The following is a 21,315-nucleotide window of genomic DNA, read 5'->3' on the forward strand; positions in this document are numbered from 1 at the left end:
GAGCTGGCAGCAAGTTTAGCACACACACCAGTCAGTCAAGTGGGCCAGATCTCCCCAACCAGCTTGTGAACTCCAACATTCTCATTTTGAGCTGCAGTGCAAGCTAAAGAATATATGCAGAGTATATGAGGATGCAAGTGCCAAATACTAATATTGGAGACTCAGCACCCTGACTAAAACCAATATAGGCACAAAAATAATTACATCCATTGCTGGATTTCCTTCGATATATTGTCACAGAATGATTTCCGCAGTATATCTAAACAAAGTACAAAGTAGTTTGGACATCAATTTAGCCAACATTCTAGGAACATCTCATTTCTAGGGATGATACAAGATCAGGGCAAGTACCTAAAGATACTTAATCGACACGCAAATGTGAGAGGTTAGCAAATGTGACACCCACCTAGAAGGGCAGCCAGAAGGATCTGGTGAACTGCAGATCTGTTACCCTGACCTCAGTGCCAGGGAAGGTCATGGAGCAGCTCATCTCAAGAGCCACCACATGAAGGAAAACCTCATGTCCATGGGGATCAGGCTCACCCAGTATGGGTTTATGAAAGGCAGTGTCTGCTTGACTAACGTGATGTCTTTCCACAACAAGGTGACCTGCTTACTGAGCAACAGAAATGCCGTGCATGGTGTCCCCCTGGACGTCAGTAATTGACACCATTTCCTCAGTATTCTCCTGAAGAAACTGGCTGTTCACAATTTGGAAAAGTGCACTTGTTTATTGAATGAAAAACTGTCTGGAAAGGTGGGGAATAGAGTTACATCCAGCTCGTGCCTGGTCACCAGTGGTGTTCCCCATGGCTCAGTATTGAGGGCAGCCCTGTTTAATATCTTTAGCAATAATCTGGATGAAGAGATCAAGGGCACCCTGAGTCAGTTTGCAGATGACACCAAATTGGGCAGGAGTGTAGATCTGCCAAAGGAAGGCTCTGCAGAGGGATCTGGACAGGCTGGATTGATGGGCCAAGGCCAATGGTACTTGTGGGGCTGAACAAGCCAAAGGGGTGGGTGCTGCCCTTGGGTCTCAACAACCCCACGCAGTGCTACAAGGTGGAGCAGTGTGGTTGGAAAGTTTCCCAGAGAAAAAGGCATGGGAGTACTGGTTGATAAGATGACTGAACATGAAAGTCATGTGCCCAAGAAGGCCAATGGCATCCTGGCTTGGATCAAGAATAGCACGACCAGGGCAGTAATTGTCCCTCAGTACTCAGCACTGATGAGGCCAACCTCAAATCCTGTGTTCAGTTTAGGACCCCCCACTAAAAGAAAGACATTGAAGTGCTGGAACATATCCAGAGAAGGGCAGCTGGAGAAGGGTCTGGGGCACAAGTCTAATGAGGAGCAGCTGAGGGAGATGGGGGTCTTTAGCCTGGACAAAAGGATTTCTTGATAATTAATTTCTTGATAATTAATCATTCTTTTGAAGTTTTTTAATAGCTCATATAACTTGTTTCAACTCAAGAGAAGCTAGTATCTCTAGCTAAAATTGGTTTTCTCCCTCTACTTTCCCTATAGCAATACGAAGAACAATCAACCTCACTTTCAATCCATTTTATGCTTATCTAACCAGCAGTTGTAATAAGTGTTGCAATGTGACTAATTTGTTTAATAATTTATTCTAACATTACAAACACTCTTAACCAAACAAACTTAGCTTACTGAAATTTATTGTCAGTCTAAAAATTCTATTTAAACATCCAATACCTCTAATATTAAGCACAGTGAAATGCAAGAGCAGGATTCCATTAGGACTTTAAACACCAAATCTCTCTCCTTTGAAAACACGTTAAAGCTTTGCTTATTCTCAGATGAACTAAAATATCCTCACAGATGTTTCTGTCTCTTAGCAAAAGGCCAGAAGATGAAGTGAAATCAATGAACTCCATGAATGACATTAAACAGACCTGCACATTTCTCTTGCTCTGAGACTTTATATATTTGCAGAAAAATGAGAAAAACTGGATATGCTACTTGCTGAACTTTTACCTCAAAAAAGATATTTAAACCCACACCTGATAGAGCCTGAGTGCTCTTCTAGAGGACATCTGTTACACACACACACCAGTGCACTGTATCTGCCACTGAAAACTTTGCGGTGTACAGCACAGCCAGCCTCTGCATGCAGAGGAGGCCCCCTGTCTCCCAGGGGTGTCATTCTGTGTTCCTGCCCTACACAGCACATGCCCACTGGTAGTTTTGCCGATTTCCCAAGAGCTTCCAAAAACACAAGACTCAGTGAAAGGGAACATTAGGAGCAATTCACACATCTTTCTCTCAAACAATCATTCTACTTAAATGACAACAAAACGGGCTACAGGCCAGAAAACTGTTCTGAAGATTTAGTACAACCCACATCATCTTTCCCAGGGCTTTGTGGTCTCTTTTCTGAAAATTCTGTATTCTAATCACATAATGGAGAAGGTTTTGTTCATCTGGGAAAGCCAACAAAAAGCAACAACTTGCTGCTAGTATTAATATAATTTATCATGCCTAGAGTCAGTTTCCTGCATGTTGCCAAAGACCTTTAGAAACCAAGGAAAACGTCTGGTAAATCAGAGGAAATGCACTGAAAACACTGCAGATTGCACACCCTTCCATTAATGACTCAGAGGCTCATTAAAAAAGCAGTATAGATATTTAAGGGGTAAACTACCAGACACTGAGCTACAGTCTCATCCTTCAGGCAAATGCAATCTCCACTATATTCTATTTATCTTCTCTTGTTATAAAATGTAAATATATCACCAGACAACCTTTCAAGGGTGTTAAAATTAAATAATTCACATTTGAAAGCTCTTGAAGAGAAAAAAAAGGAAATTCTAAAGATTAGAAGAAGAGTTATTAAAGCAAAAAGAACACATCAGGTATCTCCCAAAGCAATAATTGGAAAGTTTATTACTAATTGAAGTGCATTTCTATCTTTAAAGATTCTGGTTTATTACTGTATAGAAGGAATTACACATAGTAAACAGAGGCAAACAATCACTGAACTTTCACTTCAAATTTATACATTATGGAAAAAAACCCATCATTTTTGTGAAACCAACTCCAAAGAAAAGAAGAGTTTTACAAGTCCCGATGTTCCAAACAATTAAGTTCAGCTCAGATATAAGATTATTTGCATTGAAATCAGAGAGGCTCTTCAGAATCAAACAGACTGGCATATGCATCAATTGCAGGAATTTGGCTTCAACTTCAACCACGGTTGTATGAGTGAACTTCTGAGTCCCCTTTGCAGAGGTGCTATAGAATTAACTACTGCACAGCATCTGTTAACACATGGTAACACTTTTAGTACTGTGAGCACACAGAGAGATTGGGCAAAACCAAGAAATTGCTGCTTGAATATTATGACTAAATATCACGGAATCATAGAATCATTTAGGCTGGAAAAGACCATTAAGATCATCAAGTTCAACCATTGCCCTAGCACTGCCAAGTCCACCACTAAACCATGTCCTTAAGTGTCACATCTACACATCTTTTAAAGCCCTCCAGGGTTAATGACCCAGCCATTTCCTTGGGCAGCCTGTTAAAATACTTGACAAACCCTTCCATGAAAAAACTTTTCCTAATATTTAACCTAAATCTCCCCTGGCATGACCTGTGGCCTTGTCCTATCACTTGTTACATGGGAGAAGACAGAAAACTCCACCTGGCCAGTGTTTCAGAAAGTTGGAGAATGTGATAAGGTTTCCTCTGAACTTCCTTTTCTCCAGGCTAAACCACCCTTGTTCCCTGAGCTGCTCCTCACAGGACTTGTTCTCTATGCCGTGATTGTGTAAAACAACACAGAATGTCTTTCTCATCTTCCTTAACTTGCAAAAATTTTAAGAATGTATATTTAAGTATACATTATAGTATACAAGTGCACTACAGAAATCCTTATATTTTTACAATGTGTATGTTTATGCACAGCAATACACATAAGCAATTATATTTTTATATTTAGTCAATTGATTTTTTAAAACCAAACGAGTCATGCTTTGGTGACTGTATAATCAATATTCACAGCAATTTCAGGGAAAATAACAGTTCAGCCCTCTCCAATGCACATCAGTGAGATACTGAGAGAGTAACATAATTTTTAAGTCTCAGTGGACTTCACCCAAATGTGAGAGACAGCTTAAACCCAAAAGTCTTAGAACTCCAAAAAGGGCTGCAGAATTTCTCAAATAATTACGTCAGCTCCCGGTTAGATTTACAAAACACAATACTTGGCATTACGACGTGTAAAAAATTAGTCCCTTGATATAATTTTGTCCCAGACATCCCAGACCCTTAAACATTTACAAACACATGTGAATTGACAGTTACAGTTCTCAGCTTTTTGAAGTCAAGAAGATCCTTCCCATTATGATGTTATCGGTCACTAATGTATTTCAGTCACCTGCTTAACTGAACACGCTTAGAAAGTCACCAGCATGGGAACAGCCCTCCTATGCATCTTATCTCACATATAAAAACTGATAACTGAAATCAGAATATAGCCCTGTAACATTCTTTTTCTTCTTTGCACATATATTTCTTTTGAAATGGATAACAATATAATTGTTTCTTTTATTTGGAATATAAAAGAATTCTAGCTAAAACCTTCATTGACCCACCTAGGCGATGGAGTTTTTTTAAAGAAAATATGCATAAAGTCAGCTTCATGCTTTTAATATCTAAATAAATCAACCAAAATATGAAAAAGATTCTCTTGAACACACCTAAAGATGGATGTTTGTGTTCTGCATTTTAAATGTAGTCTACGCTTTAAATTATCTGCTATAAATTGTAGAACAGTTTTCCCAGAATCCTGACTTAGAATCATGAAGTTTTGTAATTTTTTAAGAAAGGGTTGAATAAACAAAGAATACTGAATTCTGAAGAGAACAAATGAAAGAGCTATATGCAACAATGTCCTGCAATTCAATGATGGCAGAAAGCCATGACTTGAAATTAGTTACACTGCATACTGGTTGTGTAAAAAGCAACAAAGCAGTTAATGGACTAATGTGGTACATAATAAAAAAAACCCAAAAAAACCAAAACCAAAAAACCAATCACAGTATCAGTTACTGACCTGGAAAATATAGCAATGAAAAATATCTATATTTGCTGATAGGAACTGAATTTCTTTATGTTACCTTCAACGGAAAACTAAAACATCCTTCCCATGTAACACAGTCATATTCTCAAATTTTGAGCATTTCTGGGGAATGTAGCGTAACCATTACACCAAATATAACACATACTGTCAGCAAATTGCAAAATGAGAATTAAAATAAAAGCCAGTTTTTCAGAAGCACAGCACTTTAAATACCACTGAGAGCTCATATATTGAACTCTCAGTGGTTGTTACTATTACATGGCAATATTATAATCACTACAAGCATGGCTGCTTCTCAAATATGTCAGGATTTTGCCTCAGAATCTTACATTCATTTATATAACACCATACTCCAACTGGAGGTCCTGTTCATGAACTTTCTTAGTTTTAAGTTGGTTTTGTATAAAATTAGCCAGTTTTGATGAAATGCAGGATAGAAAAATATTCCAAGTTTTGCATGGCACAAAACTAGAATGAATTCTTACATTCAAGTACTAATTAAAAAAAAAACCCAAAACACTAGTTTGTACGTAGATCATTTTCTACCCAAGTGTCAAGACACTAGAAAATTCCTTTATACTGCCTTCTTGATTCCAGATACCTTCAGGGATTCAAGTGTCTGGAAGAAAAAACCTGTACATCTATTGGATACATTTTGCTCACTATCTGCATAGAAATTAACAAAAAATCTATCCTGCATGTGATAAATAATGAGTGATCCAGGCCATTCTCTTATTTCTTGTAAAAGAGATGCATATATCAAACTTACTACTACTGAAAAATAAAAAGAAATTATGTATTAATTCACAATTTATTAAACAGAATATATATATATATATTTTACCATAAGCATGGTCAAGCACTGGAACAGGCTGCCCAGAGATTTTGTAGAATCTCCATCTTTGGAGAAAGTCAAAGGTCACCCATAAGAACCTGCTATAGCTGATTTTTTGAGCAAAAGTTGTGCTAGATACCTCCAGCAGTCCCCTCCAACCTCAACTATACTGCGTTTCTTTGAAGACTATAGTAAGGATGCAAAAGAAATACAGAAAGTAAAACAAGCAGCATGTATTTTCCTGATTTTTAGATTAAGGTCCAACCTGAAAAAGAAAAATCATGCCAGAATTCATAAACTCAAGAAACTTCAGTTATTCTGAGACTGAATTTCCCATGCTTTGATCCCACATAAAATTCCATTGAACATAAACTGTTAACAAAGAAGGAAATCCATGATTGCCTTTTAAGCATCATACACTGAAAATTTGAAAAATAGCAGAAAAGAAATTATTAAGTACAATTAGAGCCATTTTTAATTAAATACAATTAGTAATTCTGGGAAAGGGAGGCAGCAACGAGCATGAAGTCTTCTAGAGTGCGATTTAAGATACAATACAGTCTAGTGGAAAATTACAACCAAATCCTCTGAAGAGGTTACAAATTTATACTACATAAGCTTTATGTAGCTAGTAAGTAAAAAAAAAATCTACTGGTTAAAACTGTGATGCAGCTAAGAAAAAGTAGAACCAGATGAAAGACAGTGAAGCTGATTCTGTTCCTTGCACAGAAATGCATTCTGCAACTAAAACGTGGAAGGGATTTATGTAGGAAACCAAATTAATTACTTTAAGCACCTGAAGCATTTGATTTCATGGAATTTGGATGCAGCTGGGAGTTTATTCACACACATTTATGGTCCTCCTTACATTTCTCCTGAAAGTTTCACGTTAAACCCCAATGAACTTTCACACAGCTGCTAAATACTTTAGCTTCAAGCATAGGGAGCAGTTTCTGACTAATCTCTGTTTGATTTTTTATAATAAAAAAATTCAGAAAATACACATAATTTTTTGCAGTTACCCAGTAGTTCCATTGCATCATCTTCATTGTCAATGTCTTCTTCAGTTACAGATGGAGCTGTGCTTTGAGCAGAATCAAAGGAGTCCTGAGAAAGCATGGCAGCCAGCAGTTTCTTATGTTGCTGCTGTTGATGTTTTAATCCTTTGGTCTTTGGCTCCATTTTTAAGCTGTGAGGGAGGAAAGCACAACTTTCTCTTACTGGTGCCCTCTTCAAAATACATCATTCATTCCCTGATCATTGGATGTTCTAAGACATTTTGTATTTTCAGTTTCTACTTAAAATTTTGATTGAATTTGGGAAATTTCCCATTGATTTTTATGTGCAATAATCAAGTCTAAATAAGCTACACATATAGAACAACAGGATGTCAATTAGTAATCAGTATTGCTAAGCTATTGATAAGCTATTGATATTGATAAGCATAGCAAGAAGTTGACAACAAAGAACTGCTCTCTAGGGTGGTTTTAATACCATTACCCCACAGGATTATAACACTTTTCCTGATTTGTTGAGTTGTGCCTCTGACCTAAGTAACAGACAACTGGAATTGTGCAGATGTTAGTTAGAAAGGTCTAAGGTGGGACTTGCTACAGTTTGTCATTCTTTCCTGTATCAATACAAAACAGACAGAAGTTTGGTGCCCCACATGAGGGGCACCTCATGAGCGTACCACCAACCCTTCAGACTGTCCTTACAGTCTGTTGCAGGAAGGCAGAATTGTTGCAAATGTATGATTTTTAATATTATCAGCAATTGTTCATTTCTCCACCAAAAATAAGACAAAATGCACCTTGGAGATGAATAACCGGCTTTGAGTTTAGGACACCAAGTTATGGATGGGGCCTCTGCAAGCTCTAGTTCATTTCATGCTTTAAGAGACAAGAGTATCAAATAAAAACCACTCAAATTCCCCGTTGTGTACATACATTATGCCTGGAGGAAGATTCCCAAGAGCCTTGCATCTTAGAATTCCTCCAAGAAATTTTTCAAGGAGAAAACTACAAACAGTGACTTGGAAATGAGTTTAATCCTATTTTCATGGAGTTCAAATTTCTGAAAGATGAGCTCAGTACCAGCAGGATTGCCCTCAGCATTTTTCTATGGTCTCTTATCACTTATTAATACCTTGCCTTTCTTCCTTACAGCAGCAACAGAGAGCAGTGCAAAACCAGTCACAAACACAATCTCTCCTCTGTAGCAATCCAGAACATTAAGGACAAAAAGGTGACCCTTCACCCATTTGACAAGACATCTCTAACAGAGCTACCTCAGACTGGCTACATTGTCCTTCCATGTCAGAGCAGGAGTGACATCTGTCCTTTCAGTTGCTCTTTTTCTTTCTTTTTGAGTTACTGGGCCAGGCTTTCCAATATATGACATGACTGCTTCAATTGCCCATCATCACAGGAATGCATGATTTTTAGGAGGAAACGGTGATTCTGTCACACCACATTGATGGCATTTACTCTACCAGTGATTTGTCAGTGTCTAATCCTTTGGATATTTATACAATATTTCATATATGTACCATTTCCTTATGTTTAGTGACAGGTAAAACAAAACATACGACATGGAAATAATGGAATGATCACAGCGTTGACTTCCCCATTCTTGTATTTCAACTGAGTACTATAATTAGTTCTAAGAGTTTGCTGGCTTGTGCCATAAATCCTGATTAATAGCGATAAACAACCTATCACTTTTTATTAAAAGTGTTACTAAATAAAGTTTAACAAGATAGAATTGGAAACACTGAATGTGGATATTCCAAATTGCCCTCTCTTTCATTTTCCAAAATGAAACCTATTTTTACAAAAGGTAACTTAACTACTTAAGGCTACATTAACTATGAAATAGATTACTGAAATACGGATGACATAGAAAAACTTCCTTTACAACTGATAAAGTCACTCTTTTGAGAGCAAAACACACTCTTCCCACTATTTTTAGATGTACTAGTTCTTTGCTACATTAAAACTAACTTATTATTACTTAGTACTTGTCTCATGCATTTGGTGTGTGGTCATTTCCAAAATTCTGCTAATAGCACTTTAATTCACAGTAACACTAAATCAGACCTTGAAGAAACTGCTAGTTATTAGTGAACTATTATTAAATATTCAGATTAACCCTGATCAACATGGGTCTTTAAAATTTCCATATATTGTTGACATCAATTTTAGTATCACCACTATCTTGAAATTCTGCAACTTTATGTTTGCAAGACTGCAAACATGATTTTTATAAATGCCATACAAAAGCTGATGAAATGCTAATGAAGCAAAGAATTACCCCAGACATAAAATCAGTCATCCAAATGTAAATCCTTATGCCACATGTAATTTAGTAGTTACTCATTTCCACTGAAAATCAGTACTCCCACTTAGCAATACATATTTTTCAGTAGGCCTTCAGCACTTACTACACCTACAAACAGAGACATCAGTATCCCATGAGTCTTTCCTGGCATCAAGTTCCCTATATTCTCCTTATTCACACACCAGGAGAACTGATTTTGTCATGATACTTGAAATGATTCCTAAAATACTGTACTCAAATCCATTAATCACATTTTTAATTCTAGCATTAGCTGCGAGGTTTCTCTCAGCTTGTACCATCCTCTACAAAGAGAAAAACATGCTGCTTTGAATCACGTCTGTTGCTCAGAACTAGACCTCTTTGCTCCCTTCTGGAAATTAGACAGAGATGCTTATTTCTTCTCCTTTCTATTGACAGAAGGGATACAATATCCTCAATTTGCTCTGAAACATGGAACAGATCTTTATTCAATGCCTTTACTGAACTGCTGAATAAGGAAAAAGAAATCCAGGCCTGCACAATCAAACTGCAGTGCCAGTTGCTGACTCCATTATTTTCCCAGGAACTGCACTGAAGAGACCCAGAGTCTGAGTTGTGTTGATTCCTGTCCAAGGGCTGGCTGACGGATCATTACTACACGCTGCTACTTCTTTGAAATAGTAGTACTCACAGCCACCCCCACAATAATCTAATTAAATGAAGTACTCATGGATAACAAATATTCCCAAGATGTGAGGAAAGTTAATGAATGCAGTCGTAAGAGCACAGCCAGTGACACATTAGTTTCAGTGTGACACAGAGGTGAATTCTAGTGTAGAAGGTACATGGAAGAATGTGAAGGAATACCTCAGACCTTTTCAAAGCAAAAGCAGAGAGTTTCTGCCTTCTAAAAAAAAGGAAGAAAAAGGTGTCTGCTCCAATCAAAGTACTAGTTATAACCCAAGGGATATGCTCCAAGGCAAAGGGAGAAATGTAGGTGCTTAAGTCAATTAACAGAGGCAGTGCAGAAGATTAATCCCTTTTAAAGCAAGCCTGTGAGTATTTAACCTTCTGTGATAAACATATCTTTAAATCATGGAAAATTGACTCCTTGAATTATAATATTCTCTCCCACGTAGCTAAAGCACAAACTCTTTCAGTCAAGCACAATAAATCTTCAGAAATTATTTACTGCTGAGAACAAAATTTCTCTTTGAGAAAGACTTGTTATTAACACCAAAAAAGCCAAGATGTGAAATGAAAATGAATTTAGGAAGTCCTGTTAAAAATAACATACGTACTGCTTCCCTTGACTATCTCTCCTTTAAATGAGAAAACCAGATTTATCACTGAAGTGTCAGGAAGATTAATAAATAGCTACTACCAGCCCGGCAAAGATGGAAGTGTATGAAGTATCTGAATGAAGCTATACATCACAACATTATTACACAACAGACCCCAACCATGTCAAAATACACTTAGCTTTTCTCATGGGAATAAATCCATAAGATTGCAAATGGGTATTAAGTTAATCATTTAGAAAAGCATGAGAAGAAAAAAGTCACATATTAATGACTTCTACTTATTCTGCATGTGCCCACACAATGGCATGAGAATTCAAAACCACTGCACTCTGCCCTCAGAAATGGAATTTTTGTAACAAAGACACCTCCATTTCACAAAATATAAAGTTTCTAGGCCAGAATAAAAACCCACCTTCCTCCAGGACTGCTGCTATCCTCGCTGTCCCACTGCTCATTTTTATTCCTTGGTATTGGTGGCTGCAGCATCTCAGCAGCCAGAGGGTCTGCATCATTCTCTTCACGGCCAATCCATTCTCCAATAACACGAGGTCTGAGAAGGGGAGTGTTAAAACCTGATGTGTCCTGAAAAGAAATAAAAATAACAAAAAAAAAAAAGTACTGTTTGTTCTCAACCATAGATGTAAACAGAAAAAAAAAAATTAAAAAAAATATAGAAGTACAAAACCAATACATTGCATTACCATTTCAGAGGGCTACAAAATACCCAGAAACAATCATGAAGTAAGGAGAAGTCCTCCATTAACAAAATTCCAAGAAATAATTGTGTACCCTGATGCCTCAAATCACTAATTTTTTAATTGCAACTGTAGAAAAATCACTTTTTTTAATAAATGCATAGTTCTTAAAACCTTCAGTGTATCTGTTTGGCTAAGCAACACAAGGCCACTTGTACTAAAAAAACCCAACCAAAAGACTGTTGTAGATAAATAGCATCACTCTTATTTGCATTATGAATTAATGCAAAACTAATAACTACATCTGCATTTTGCATTTTAAAAATAACCCTGCTGGGCTTTACATAATGTACCTTTCTATTCTGAAAATGGTATTAACATTTGAATAAAAAGCATTTCTGAAACTATTTTTAACCACTTACTGGAGGACAATAAACTGCACAGGATTACAAGAAGCAAGCAAAATATAACTGACATATTCAAAACAATAACAATAACTTACACCATCTTAGATTAAAATAACAAGTTGTCCTTAAACTGTATGAAAAAGGATTCTAATGTAGTGAGTATCTCTGTTTTCAATTATACTAGAATGGTTGTAGATAAAGGGTCATTTAGAACAGCATAGTCAAACTAAAAAACACATCTGTATACCAGAAAAAAAAAGGATATGAAATTATGGGATAGGAATAATTATTTTTCTTTAATTAAACTGTTTATAGGCTACTAACAATATTTCAAACACAATGTGCCTAATTAGTAGAGATATATTTCTATCATTTAATGAGTGAAAATTATAGGAAAGCAAATCCTTTGCTGTTACCTAACTTAGTGCCTCAATAAATATTCCTGCCATAAAAGAATGCTTTCCAAACAAAAAGCGTCTGGAAAAAGTACAGCACACTGACTAGGTAGCCTAGAAACCATATTTTATCTCCTTCCTAAAAACAAACCACTTTTGAAAATCTCCTCCTAATTGAAACAGATACAATAAAAGCAGTTTGAAGTAGAGGCCTCTATTGAAATGAAAGTAACAAACAAAAAAAAACAAAAAGAAAAGCTGCAAAATACTTTCAATATGAATATATTTACCCTCTGACTACATGCTACAATTTTGCTGAGCACAAGAACCTCTATTTTGAGAGTCAAATGTAACCCAGGTCCTGGATCTGACTCATTCACCCTTGTTCTTTTGTTTTGCTTTCTGCAATGTGTGTGTGGTTGCTTTTCCACACTCCACTCCCCATACCTCTGTCCATATTTCTCCATCACTTGACTGTCTAATTCAATTTTACACAATGTTTTTTTCTGCAAGGACCACTGAAAATTGAATCCATGGCTTCAGATACTTCACCACTGGAGTTGGGTTTTTATTAATGTACTTACAAATACATGTCTTGTGCCTCTGTTTGGAGCTGTGGCATAGTCAAGTAATGTAGACTAGATGACAGTCACCTCTGGGCACTTGACAAGTGTAAATTGTCACAAGTGTAACAATTCTTGTGAGCTAAGAAAAAGGATTGCTTCGCTGCTCGTAATGCCTTCATTACACAAGGTGCTTACATTAGTTAATTAATCATCTGGCCCCTTCTGAGGTTTATTACTGTTATTCTAGTTATTTTATCCTGTCCCTTTCTCCCTAGGATAGTTTCTAATAATTAATAAAAATTGTTCCTGGAACGAGTTAGTTAGAATAACTTGCACTGTCAATCTTGCTAAAAGCTTTCAGTCCCTTAAATGAAAATGCAAAGCACCAAAAAATTTGCTCATAGCTTTTCCTGAGACTACGCACTGCAAAATCAACACATAAATAAGTAGAACATGCACTCAGTGACTGTCCTCGCTATGCTAATTTCTTTCGTATGCATTTTAGGGATAAAGTAGCACTTTCATACTCTACTTAACAGAAATGTAATTTACATTACACAGTCATGCTTTGCCCCACTTTATCACCTTACTTTCCTTTTTGAATTGTGTTAGTTTAGTACACTATGGTTTCACTGACCTAATTTATTGTCCTCCTTTCAACAACATAAGCAGCCTCAGTGAAAGCACCAAATGAAGAAGCAGAGTCAGCTCTATTCAGAACACCAGGATGTTCATTTGGCAGTCTATTTCAAAGGCTGCAAAATACTGAGATGAAGTATTCTGTTCTCAAGCAAGATGTTATAGTTTTGATTGCTTTTTTTCATATAAACTTTAGAATCTTAATTGATTTCCAATTTACGTTCATCCATAAATAACAGAAGATATTGACAGTGACATTAGTGTGCACAGCAATATTTTCAGTACAGGTACGTATTTAAATCTGCACTAAACCAAAGAAGACTATTTCATGGTGCAGCCCAGGTGTCATCCACTTATCCACATCAGTGGCTACCAAAGTGACACACTCAAGCTTCCTTTATGTGGAGAAAAGGAGAAGAAGGGAAAGATTGACAGACAGCTGATTCTACTCTTCACACTGGGCTAAGATGCGGCTGCTGGATGCAACCTCTACCTGAGATGACAGCATTTGTATATCCATTTATTTACACATCACTTAAAAAGCTTAGTATTCCTATTTTCTGATATGGATTTTAAGGGAAGATCCAAAGTGAGAAATACTTTGGGATGAGAAGAAATTTGCTTATTTTTATGACTTAAGAATAGTTGTTTGCTGTATTTTATTAATTGTAACCTGTTTTCATTTTAGAATACTACATATAAGAAGTATGCCCTAGACAGCATAGAAAAAAAAATTTAATATTAACATTGAGAGTCAAAATTTACTATGCATTTTTAGATCTTCACTTGGGTCTAACTATGGATTTCCAATACTTAAGTATCTCCCATTATTAGTGTTTGAAGTGACTGAAAGATACCACTGGGAATTTCAGACAAATGTCACAATCTTATGACAGGTTTCCCTCTTCAGTGTTTTCCTCTAGAGTGTTTTTTTTAGCCTAGAACTCTGTGAATATCAAAAAAAAAGGTGAACATCCTAGCTCTCCTTTGTTTACATTAAACCCTTGACATTATGCATGAAAGTGTGCAGTTTCCTAAAGTCCTTCAATAGTTTCTGTTCAGCGGCAATGAGGGTGAGTCAGTTCAGAAATATGTATTACATCTGCATTTTAAAATATGTGACTGACAAGGCATCCCTTCTTATTTCCTTCCCTTACACAGTGTACTTGCAGTGCTAGTTCTTGACTTTACATAGCTTCCATGGCCTAGAGACAGAGGCTGAATCATCAAGAGAGACAGAACACCTCTGCAAGCCTAAGTAAATGAAAAAAAGAGGTAATCGCTACAATAAACCTATTTTAATTGCAGTAATTTTAGGATTTTTTTTGGTTTGTTTTTGCAAGGTTACCAGCGAACTCAGAAATTTTAGGAGATTATGTCAAACTGGAAAATTCCATATTGAGTGGAAGACTCACCTTGTGTGCCTGTATTTTCTCTATTACTGTCTTGGACAAAAGCTCTAAGTACTGACAAAAAGCTAATACTAGGAGATATTTGGCAAGAATCCATTTAAATTAAACACTCTTGTAACTAAGCAACTAACTAATTAACTAGATTACTTGGAGGGGGAATTACATCAACCAAAAATGCTGATTAAGTACTCCCCTGAAAAAGGCAGCTAGAAGTTACTGAATCCAGAAAGAAATATTTTTTTTTAAAAAGACAATCCGAAAAAAAAATAAAGAATCAAAAATAAAGAAACATACACATGCATTCTCTGTTTTCTCTAGATTCATAATCTAAACCACAGATAAAAAAGCATAATTATGGGCTCTGTCATAGTCTTAGTTCCCCAAAATATTCCTGTTCATCAAGAAAGTAAAGCAAGAAAGAGCACACAGAAGAGTTTTATATGTCTCTCATAACATCTCTGCAATGCTGATGTTTTACTAGAATCCAATGCCAAGTTTAGCCATGCAGTTCTAGTCAAAAGACATGCACCTGATGAGTTAAATTGTTCATCCAAACCATAGATGAATGTGATTTCAAAAATTATTCTTCACTGCTACAGTTTAGATAAGGAAGCTCCAGTATCAGCATGTATTAAAAATTTAAAACTTGACTACATTTATACCTGAAAAATAAACATCACATGTGAACACATTCAAGTGAAATAAAACCAATTCTCTTTAATGTTAAAACAACTATTATCAGGTTGTCTTTAGCTGCTTTTGGCCCAAGACAAATAATACATGTAGAAACAAGTCATAGGAACATTTCAGGAATTAGCTTGTGCAAGGGATCATTCCTAGGAGGCAGAATTCCACAGAATGGTCCTGGCCATGCTTCTATTCTTAAAACAGACTAGATTTTACATTCATTAAAAATCTTTAAAGGGTCAAACAAGAAATAGAAATAAAGTTCACTAAAGATCATGGAGGTAAAAAAATCACTCTTCTTCTCTAAATCTAAGCTGAAAGCCTGTTGAGCTGTACTGCACAACTGGTGCATGCTAGAGAGTTTAATTTGTTTGGGGTTTTTGTAGAAATCGCTTTTGACTTCAAGAACATTCAATGTATTAATTGAATTTATATAACCTAATTCCATGTTTTTTTTAAAAAAAAAACCTACCACCCTCCAGTTTTAAATTATAGAAAATAAAGTATATGGTAACAAAAAACCCCTGACTCTTCACTCAAACTGCATCCTGTGGAAATTCCCCAATTATGTTCTCCATCTCAGTTTTCACATTGATTAACTAAATTTAAAAACATTAATGTTTCTGAACAATAAGATATCATAGTTTTTAAAAAACCAAACCAACCAGAAATTATTTGTTAAAACATTTATGTAAAAAGTATGTGATACCAGGCTCTAGCCTAAATTGTCTTCTTCCCCCCTCAAAGAGTATCTTTGAGGTTTTTTACCACAACAAAACCACAAGAAATTGAGGTCTTCTTAAGTATTCTTAGAGGTGAGGTTTCTAATGGAAGGACTTTCTAATTGTGTTTACCATCATTTCTAAGCCCAGTTACAGAAACAGCGGAAAGACTTAGGCCATAGTCTGGAAATGGCAGCCACAGATGCACTTGACTGCATGGTAACATTTATCAGTCTTACCTAATTGGCCTTCCTTGGAGAACACAGTGAAGGTATTTTATATGACTTGTGTCAGAAGGATTTGTGTCCTCATTTTACCAGCAGAAAGGAAAGTTATTTAAAAAAACAAAGTGTTCTATATTAGGCATTATTCCTGCGTCTTATGTACCTTTTGAACTCATTTTCCTGACAGCAATGGCTTCTGACACCAAGAACACAATGCAAGTTTCTTGGCACAAGAAGCACACTGCCGCTCACTGCTGAGAACAGGGAAGAAAAATTGGTTCTATTTCCATAAGTATTTAAATAAACCTAGCTTGATTAATCTTTCAATGTAGAATTTATTGCATCTAGAATTAAAATTCATGTTAACTATGAAAGGTATCAAAAATGGCCAGAACGGAAGACACCATTTTTCATTCAGCAAGGAGCTAAAGACTGATCTTTATGCCTTGTGCATTCCTGAGTAAATATGGGATTATAAAATTATAAAAATAATTTCTAAGTATTCTCACAAATCATATTTGGAAATGCAGAATTTAATTTCATTAATAAAAGGTATTCAAGGCTAAATGTTTCCAAAAGTACACAAAGTAATCCAACAGACTATATTAATCAAAGATGGTGTCAAGACCAAAAGTATTTCCATGGTCTCACTAAGAGTTTCTTAAATTCAATCACTTTTTTTTTTCCACACTTGACAGCTCATTCTTGGACAAGATCTTAATGTATCCACATATACTGTACTTACCCATAAAGCTTTCCATACCCAAACTTCTTCTGAACCTAACAAAAGAGACATGTGTATGCCAGGACAGCGGCATGTGCCTTATCATAATCATCTGTCTCTTTGTATTGCTCATTAGACATCTTTTATCAGTCTTACCTTATCGAGTTCATCAGAAATAGCAATGCCTGAAAACAAAACAGATTGAAAAGAAAAATTCAGGAAAATGCTTTCTACACATCTTTTAGTACAGTAAGTAAAAGTAAGGTTAAATCTGAAAACTATACCTACTGTTCACTGCATGCTGTTGTACCATACAGTGTATCATATTTTATTCCATTAGTGAAATTGCCTGGAAACAATATACTCTTCATTTGCCTCAGCTGCAATATTATCAAAATTACTTTTCAAAAAACCATGGAAATGAAAATGCAGATGTGCCAGTAAAGTGACAACAAATTTAAGCATACATCTATCTGCTTTCTAAAATTAAATCAGCAATACCAGATTAACCAATGGATGCCTTATTATGCAAATCTCATCCTGACCAGCATGCACAACACATTATGCTGCAATTAAAGGGCAATATGGACATTTCTCTTATCTCTTTCTTCACAATACAAAGTGGAAATGATCCTGTAAAACCAGGTGGAACTTCAGAGAATAAAGTAAAATGTCTCAATAGAATGCAAATTATTTCCTAAATCCTCTGAAGAAGAACTTGTGAACAACAACTAAATCCTCTGAAGAAGAATTTGCTCATCGTTTCTACAGATGCCTGACCAAGGTTTCCCTATGCTTGCTTCCATCATCTCATGCTTCAATTATTTCTATTCTACAGCACAATAAATACGCAGAGTTGGTCTCAGAACTTTTAACTTTTTACAAACATCAGTATACCACAAGTGCTCAAGTCATCATATATATAATCCTACCATGCTGAAAATTCTGATAGTTTGGAAGCAAGCATGTCTTAGATTCTTATGAGATTTGATAAGAAGTATTTCCAGATTAAAACTTCAAAACCACAGAAAATTTTCTCCTGGTGGTAAAAATAAGTGAAATACATAAGAAGAACATGCACTTGAAAATGGTTTTCTAAATCATATCATATTATCAAGACACCTTCTTTGACAAAATGCAAGAGATTATATTGCAAAATATGTATTATCAGCTGAGTAGAGAGCTGATTTTACTCTTTCTAAAATCACAATAAAGAGTGCAGCAGTATAAGCTAACATATAAGTTTGTACATATATAAGTCTATACTATTTGATATATCATAACTACATTAACTCTTTGGGGGTTTTTACTGTGCCTTTCATCATTAACTCAATTTGGCTAACTCTCAGTTTCAATGAATTCCTTACAGGAATTTCTCCTTTTAAAGGAACCAAGTTCTAAGAGAACTGCAATTATAATTTAAAGACCTCATCAACACCTAAGAAATATGGTAGGAGTTAAATAAATATTTACAGTAATTCAATAGTACTAAAGTGGATCAAATTGAAACAGATGTATTTTGACTAATCCTTCTATCCCTCACTGCAATTAGCCAGTTTTTAATAACTTCAGACTATTATTTAGCCCAGACCCAATACTAATACCCATAGAGTATAATAGCCAGGTTGCATCAACCAGACTTAAAGGTGCTATGAATTTCTTCAATCCCAAATGGACATCTTCTAGAGAGAAGATAATTTCATTCTTGGAAGTAAAAAACTAATTCAAGCTTCTTTTCACCTCGTCTTTGAAAACCTGGCTACCATTAGCCAGCTCTCCATCACATGGATGCATTTTGCATAACCAAGGTCAATCCATTCTACAACCACATATACTCTCTAACAGTCAAATTAATTTTTCTTAGCAATTTCCCATAATGTTAATATAGTTCATTTGGTTTTGATACAGGCTTATTTCCTCATATTGAAGATTGGGACCCTTCTCTTCTGCTTTCACACATCCCTGTCAATGGGCATTTGTAACTTGGGAGTGGACAGAAGGGCAATTTTATCTTGTGTTGACTCACCCCTTAAAATATTTTTATTTTCAAGTATGGAAAAAGAAAATATAAAAGGTAATCCTATAATTTCCAAAAGTCTGTTCCAAAAAATGCCAAATGTTTTTTACTACCCAATTGCCTATGTTGCCTATCAAAGATCAGTACTAAAAGAACAAAGTAGCAAAAACAGTATGGAAAAAACAGTACGCACTACTATATGTCTCACTCAAAAAGCTCTACCAACCTCTCTGATTATATTACATATAAGACATAAAATTTTAAAACATCCATAATCTAAATGAATGTGCTTCTAGTAAAATGCTTTGTGTAAGTCCTACTGCTCCCTAGAACTTACTCTGAATTTAAAGAAGACACTGAACTGAGTAATTGAATTGCCCAGAATGCCTCAAATTTCTTCTTTACTAAATTGGAAACAGTAGCAAGACACTAAAATGAACTGTATCTTTTAGACAAGCACGTAGAAAATCAGCAGCTTCTGAGGACACACTGCCAAAATAAAATTTTACAAACTTAGAAATCTTTGATCTTTGTCATCACAGAATTAAACCTGAAAACTCTTTTTAGCTCTCTCTCTCTCTCATGTGGCATCAAGAGAAAAGAAAAAGGATTCTGCAGAAGAAACTTTTTAAGGAGCTTGTTGCAGCAATCTTAGCACAGTGATTCTTTTGGAGGTGGTATTTACCATGTCAGTCACACAGACCTTTTTGTTGTCTTGAGCCTCATTAATATTAACAGTACTCTTTTAGTCACTGATAACGCAACTCCATTAGCAGAGACTAGGATAAATAACCCCAAAAAGCATTGGATGCAAAAACACTTCTTTCATTCCAAGACACTACTGCACCACAGTTAGTGTGTAGTCAACTCTTAAAAAGTTTCTTTGTAATTGCCAAACTCAGAGAATGTCTTGGCTGACTGAGAGGAGGGGGATTTGCGCCCTATGTGCAGTAGAGAGAAAATCCCAACAGCAACATCATTTTTTGCGTTCAGACGTCAGGTGGAATAATATGTACTCCAGTTTTCACAAAATAATCCCTCAAAAAATTGAAACTCTTGTATATTTACCACAACATTAAAAAAAAAAAAACCTGACCAAATAAACCTTAATTCCGAATCCTGAGAACAAAACTAGAGACAGTCACCATTATTTTACAGGAGTATTTAGGATTCCTGCTAATTTCTTAACCTTTAGCAGACTCATGACTTTTCAGCAGTCAAATAGGTTCCTGTCAGTTACTTTATTTTCAAATAATACACTAACAATTTAAAATAGTTGAATTTCTATAAAGAAATTGTAACAATGGTTGCTATCTCTGGTTCATGTAATTGCTAGTATCAACATCAGCATTTTTCAAAAAGAAAACCCTTTTGTCACTTCTTTGTATAGGTGACAAAAAGTAATTGATTATGCTCTCTGCACTTTCTATAATCGTTTTTATTTACCTTTTATATACTCTAAATAGGAAAACAGCATTATAAAATCACACAACACTAGAGGCAAAGGGAAAGCCCATTCCATGAAAACATTAAATGGAAACAACATTGCAATTTTAAGTAAAACATTCATAGGTATAGCCAAAATGCCCATACACTAAAAACTTTCAATCTGACAATTTAGTCGCCTCTTCAAACTGTAACCTTTTCCATCAAAACTTAATCCTAATCACAAAAAAACCCCTAACACCAGAAAAACTGACACATCTAGTTTATTCAACCTTAAATCCTATGGCTTTGTTAGAATAAAAGTTACTATGAACAACAATTTCTGACTTCCCCCAGCTTAGAGTATTTAAAGCCTGACTCTGCAAGATGGTGGATGTAGAGAATGGAAGTTTTAAAGCTGTATCATCATTACCCTGCTGCAAGACACCAAGCAGCAGATAAGAAGTGGACTGTTAAAAACTGCTCTCCTGCCTTTGTTGGGAGAGGTCTTCTGATATCAAAAGCAAATCCTCCAGAAATAAAGGAGTATGCTTTACCTTTACTCTTATAGCAGCTGTTTCTCACAGACATTTGCCATAGTTTTATATCATAATGTGACTGACAACTATACAACAGATCAACCACTTTTACTAACCATTGCAAATAAAGGGGTGAGAAGTCTGCTTCCCAGCATCAGCTAAGGCTCATGGGCAAGGTTTAACATGGTAATTATTTAGGTAACTAGCTGCCAATTTAATGTTTTTAAAAAAATTCTCCCGTTTACAAGTAATTACTGGTGCTGAAATTTGATCAGGCATCACAAGTATCCAGCCAA

The 21,315-nt window shown here is 35.7% G+C and overlaps 1 protein-coding gene across 4 annotated transcripts in view; it reads right to left on the bottom strand.

The window, feature by feature from the left end:
- The window catches only part of CUNH8orf34 (chromosome unknown C8orf34 homolog), a 116,526-nt gene that overhangs the window by 75,295 nt on the left and 19,916 nt on the right, over nt 1–21,315 (bottom strand). For all 4 annotated transcript variants that reach the window (XM_031058650.1, XM_031058649.1, XM_031058652.1 and 1 more), the window contains 3 exons: nt 17,195–17,223; nt 10,980–11,149; nt 6,965–7,131 (listed from right to left, as the gene is read on the bottom strand). In XM_031058650.1, the coding sequence (XP_030914510.1) occupies nt 6,965–7,131; nt 10,980–11,149; nt 17,195–17,223 (366 nt within the window). The remainder of the gene's footprint in view (nt 1–6,964; nt 7,132–10,979; nt 11,150–17,194; nt 17,224–21,315) is intronic.

This window comes from Geospiza fortis, unplaced genomic scaffold (assembly GCF_000277835.1).
Source record: "Geospiza fortis unplaced genomic scaffold, GeoFor_1.0 scaffold121, whole genome shotgun sequence".
NCBI lineage: Eukaryota > Metazoa > Chordata > Aves > Passeriformes > Thraupidae > Geospiza > Geospiza fortis.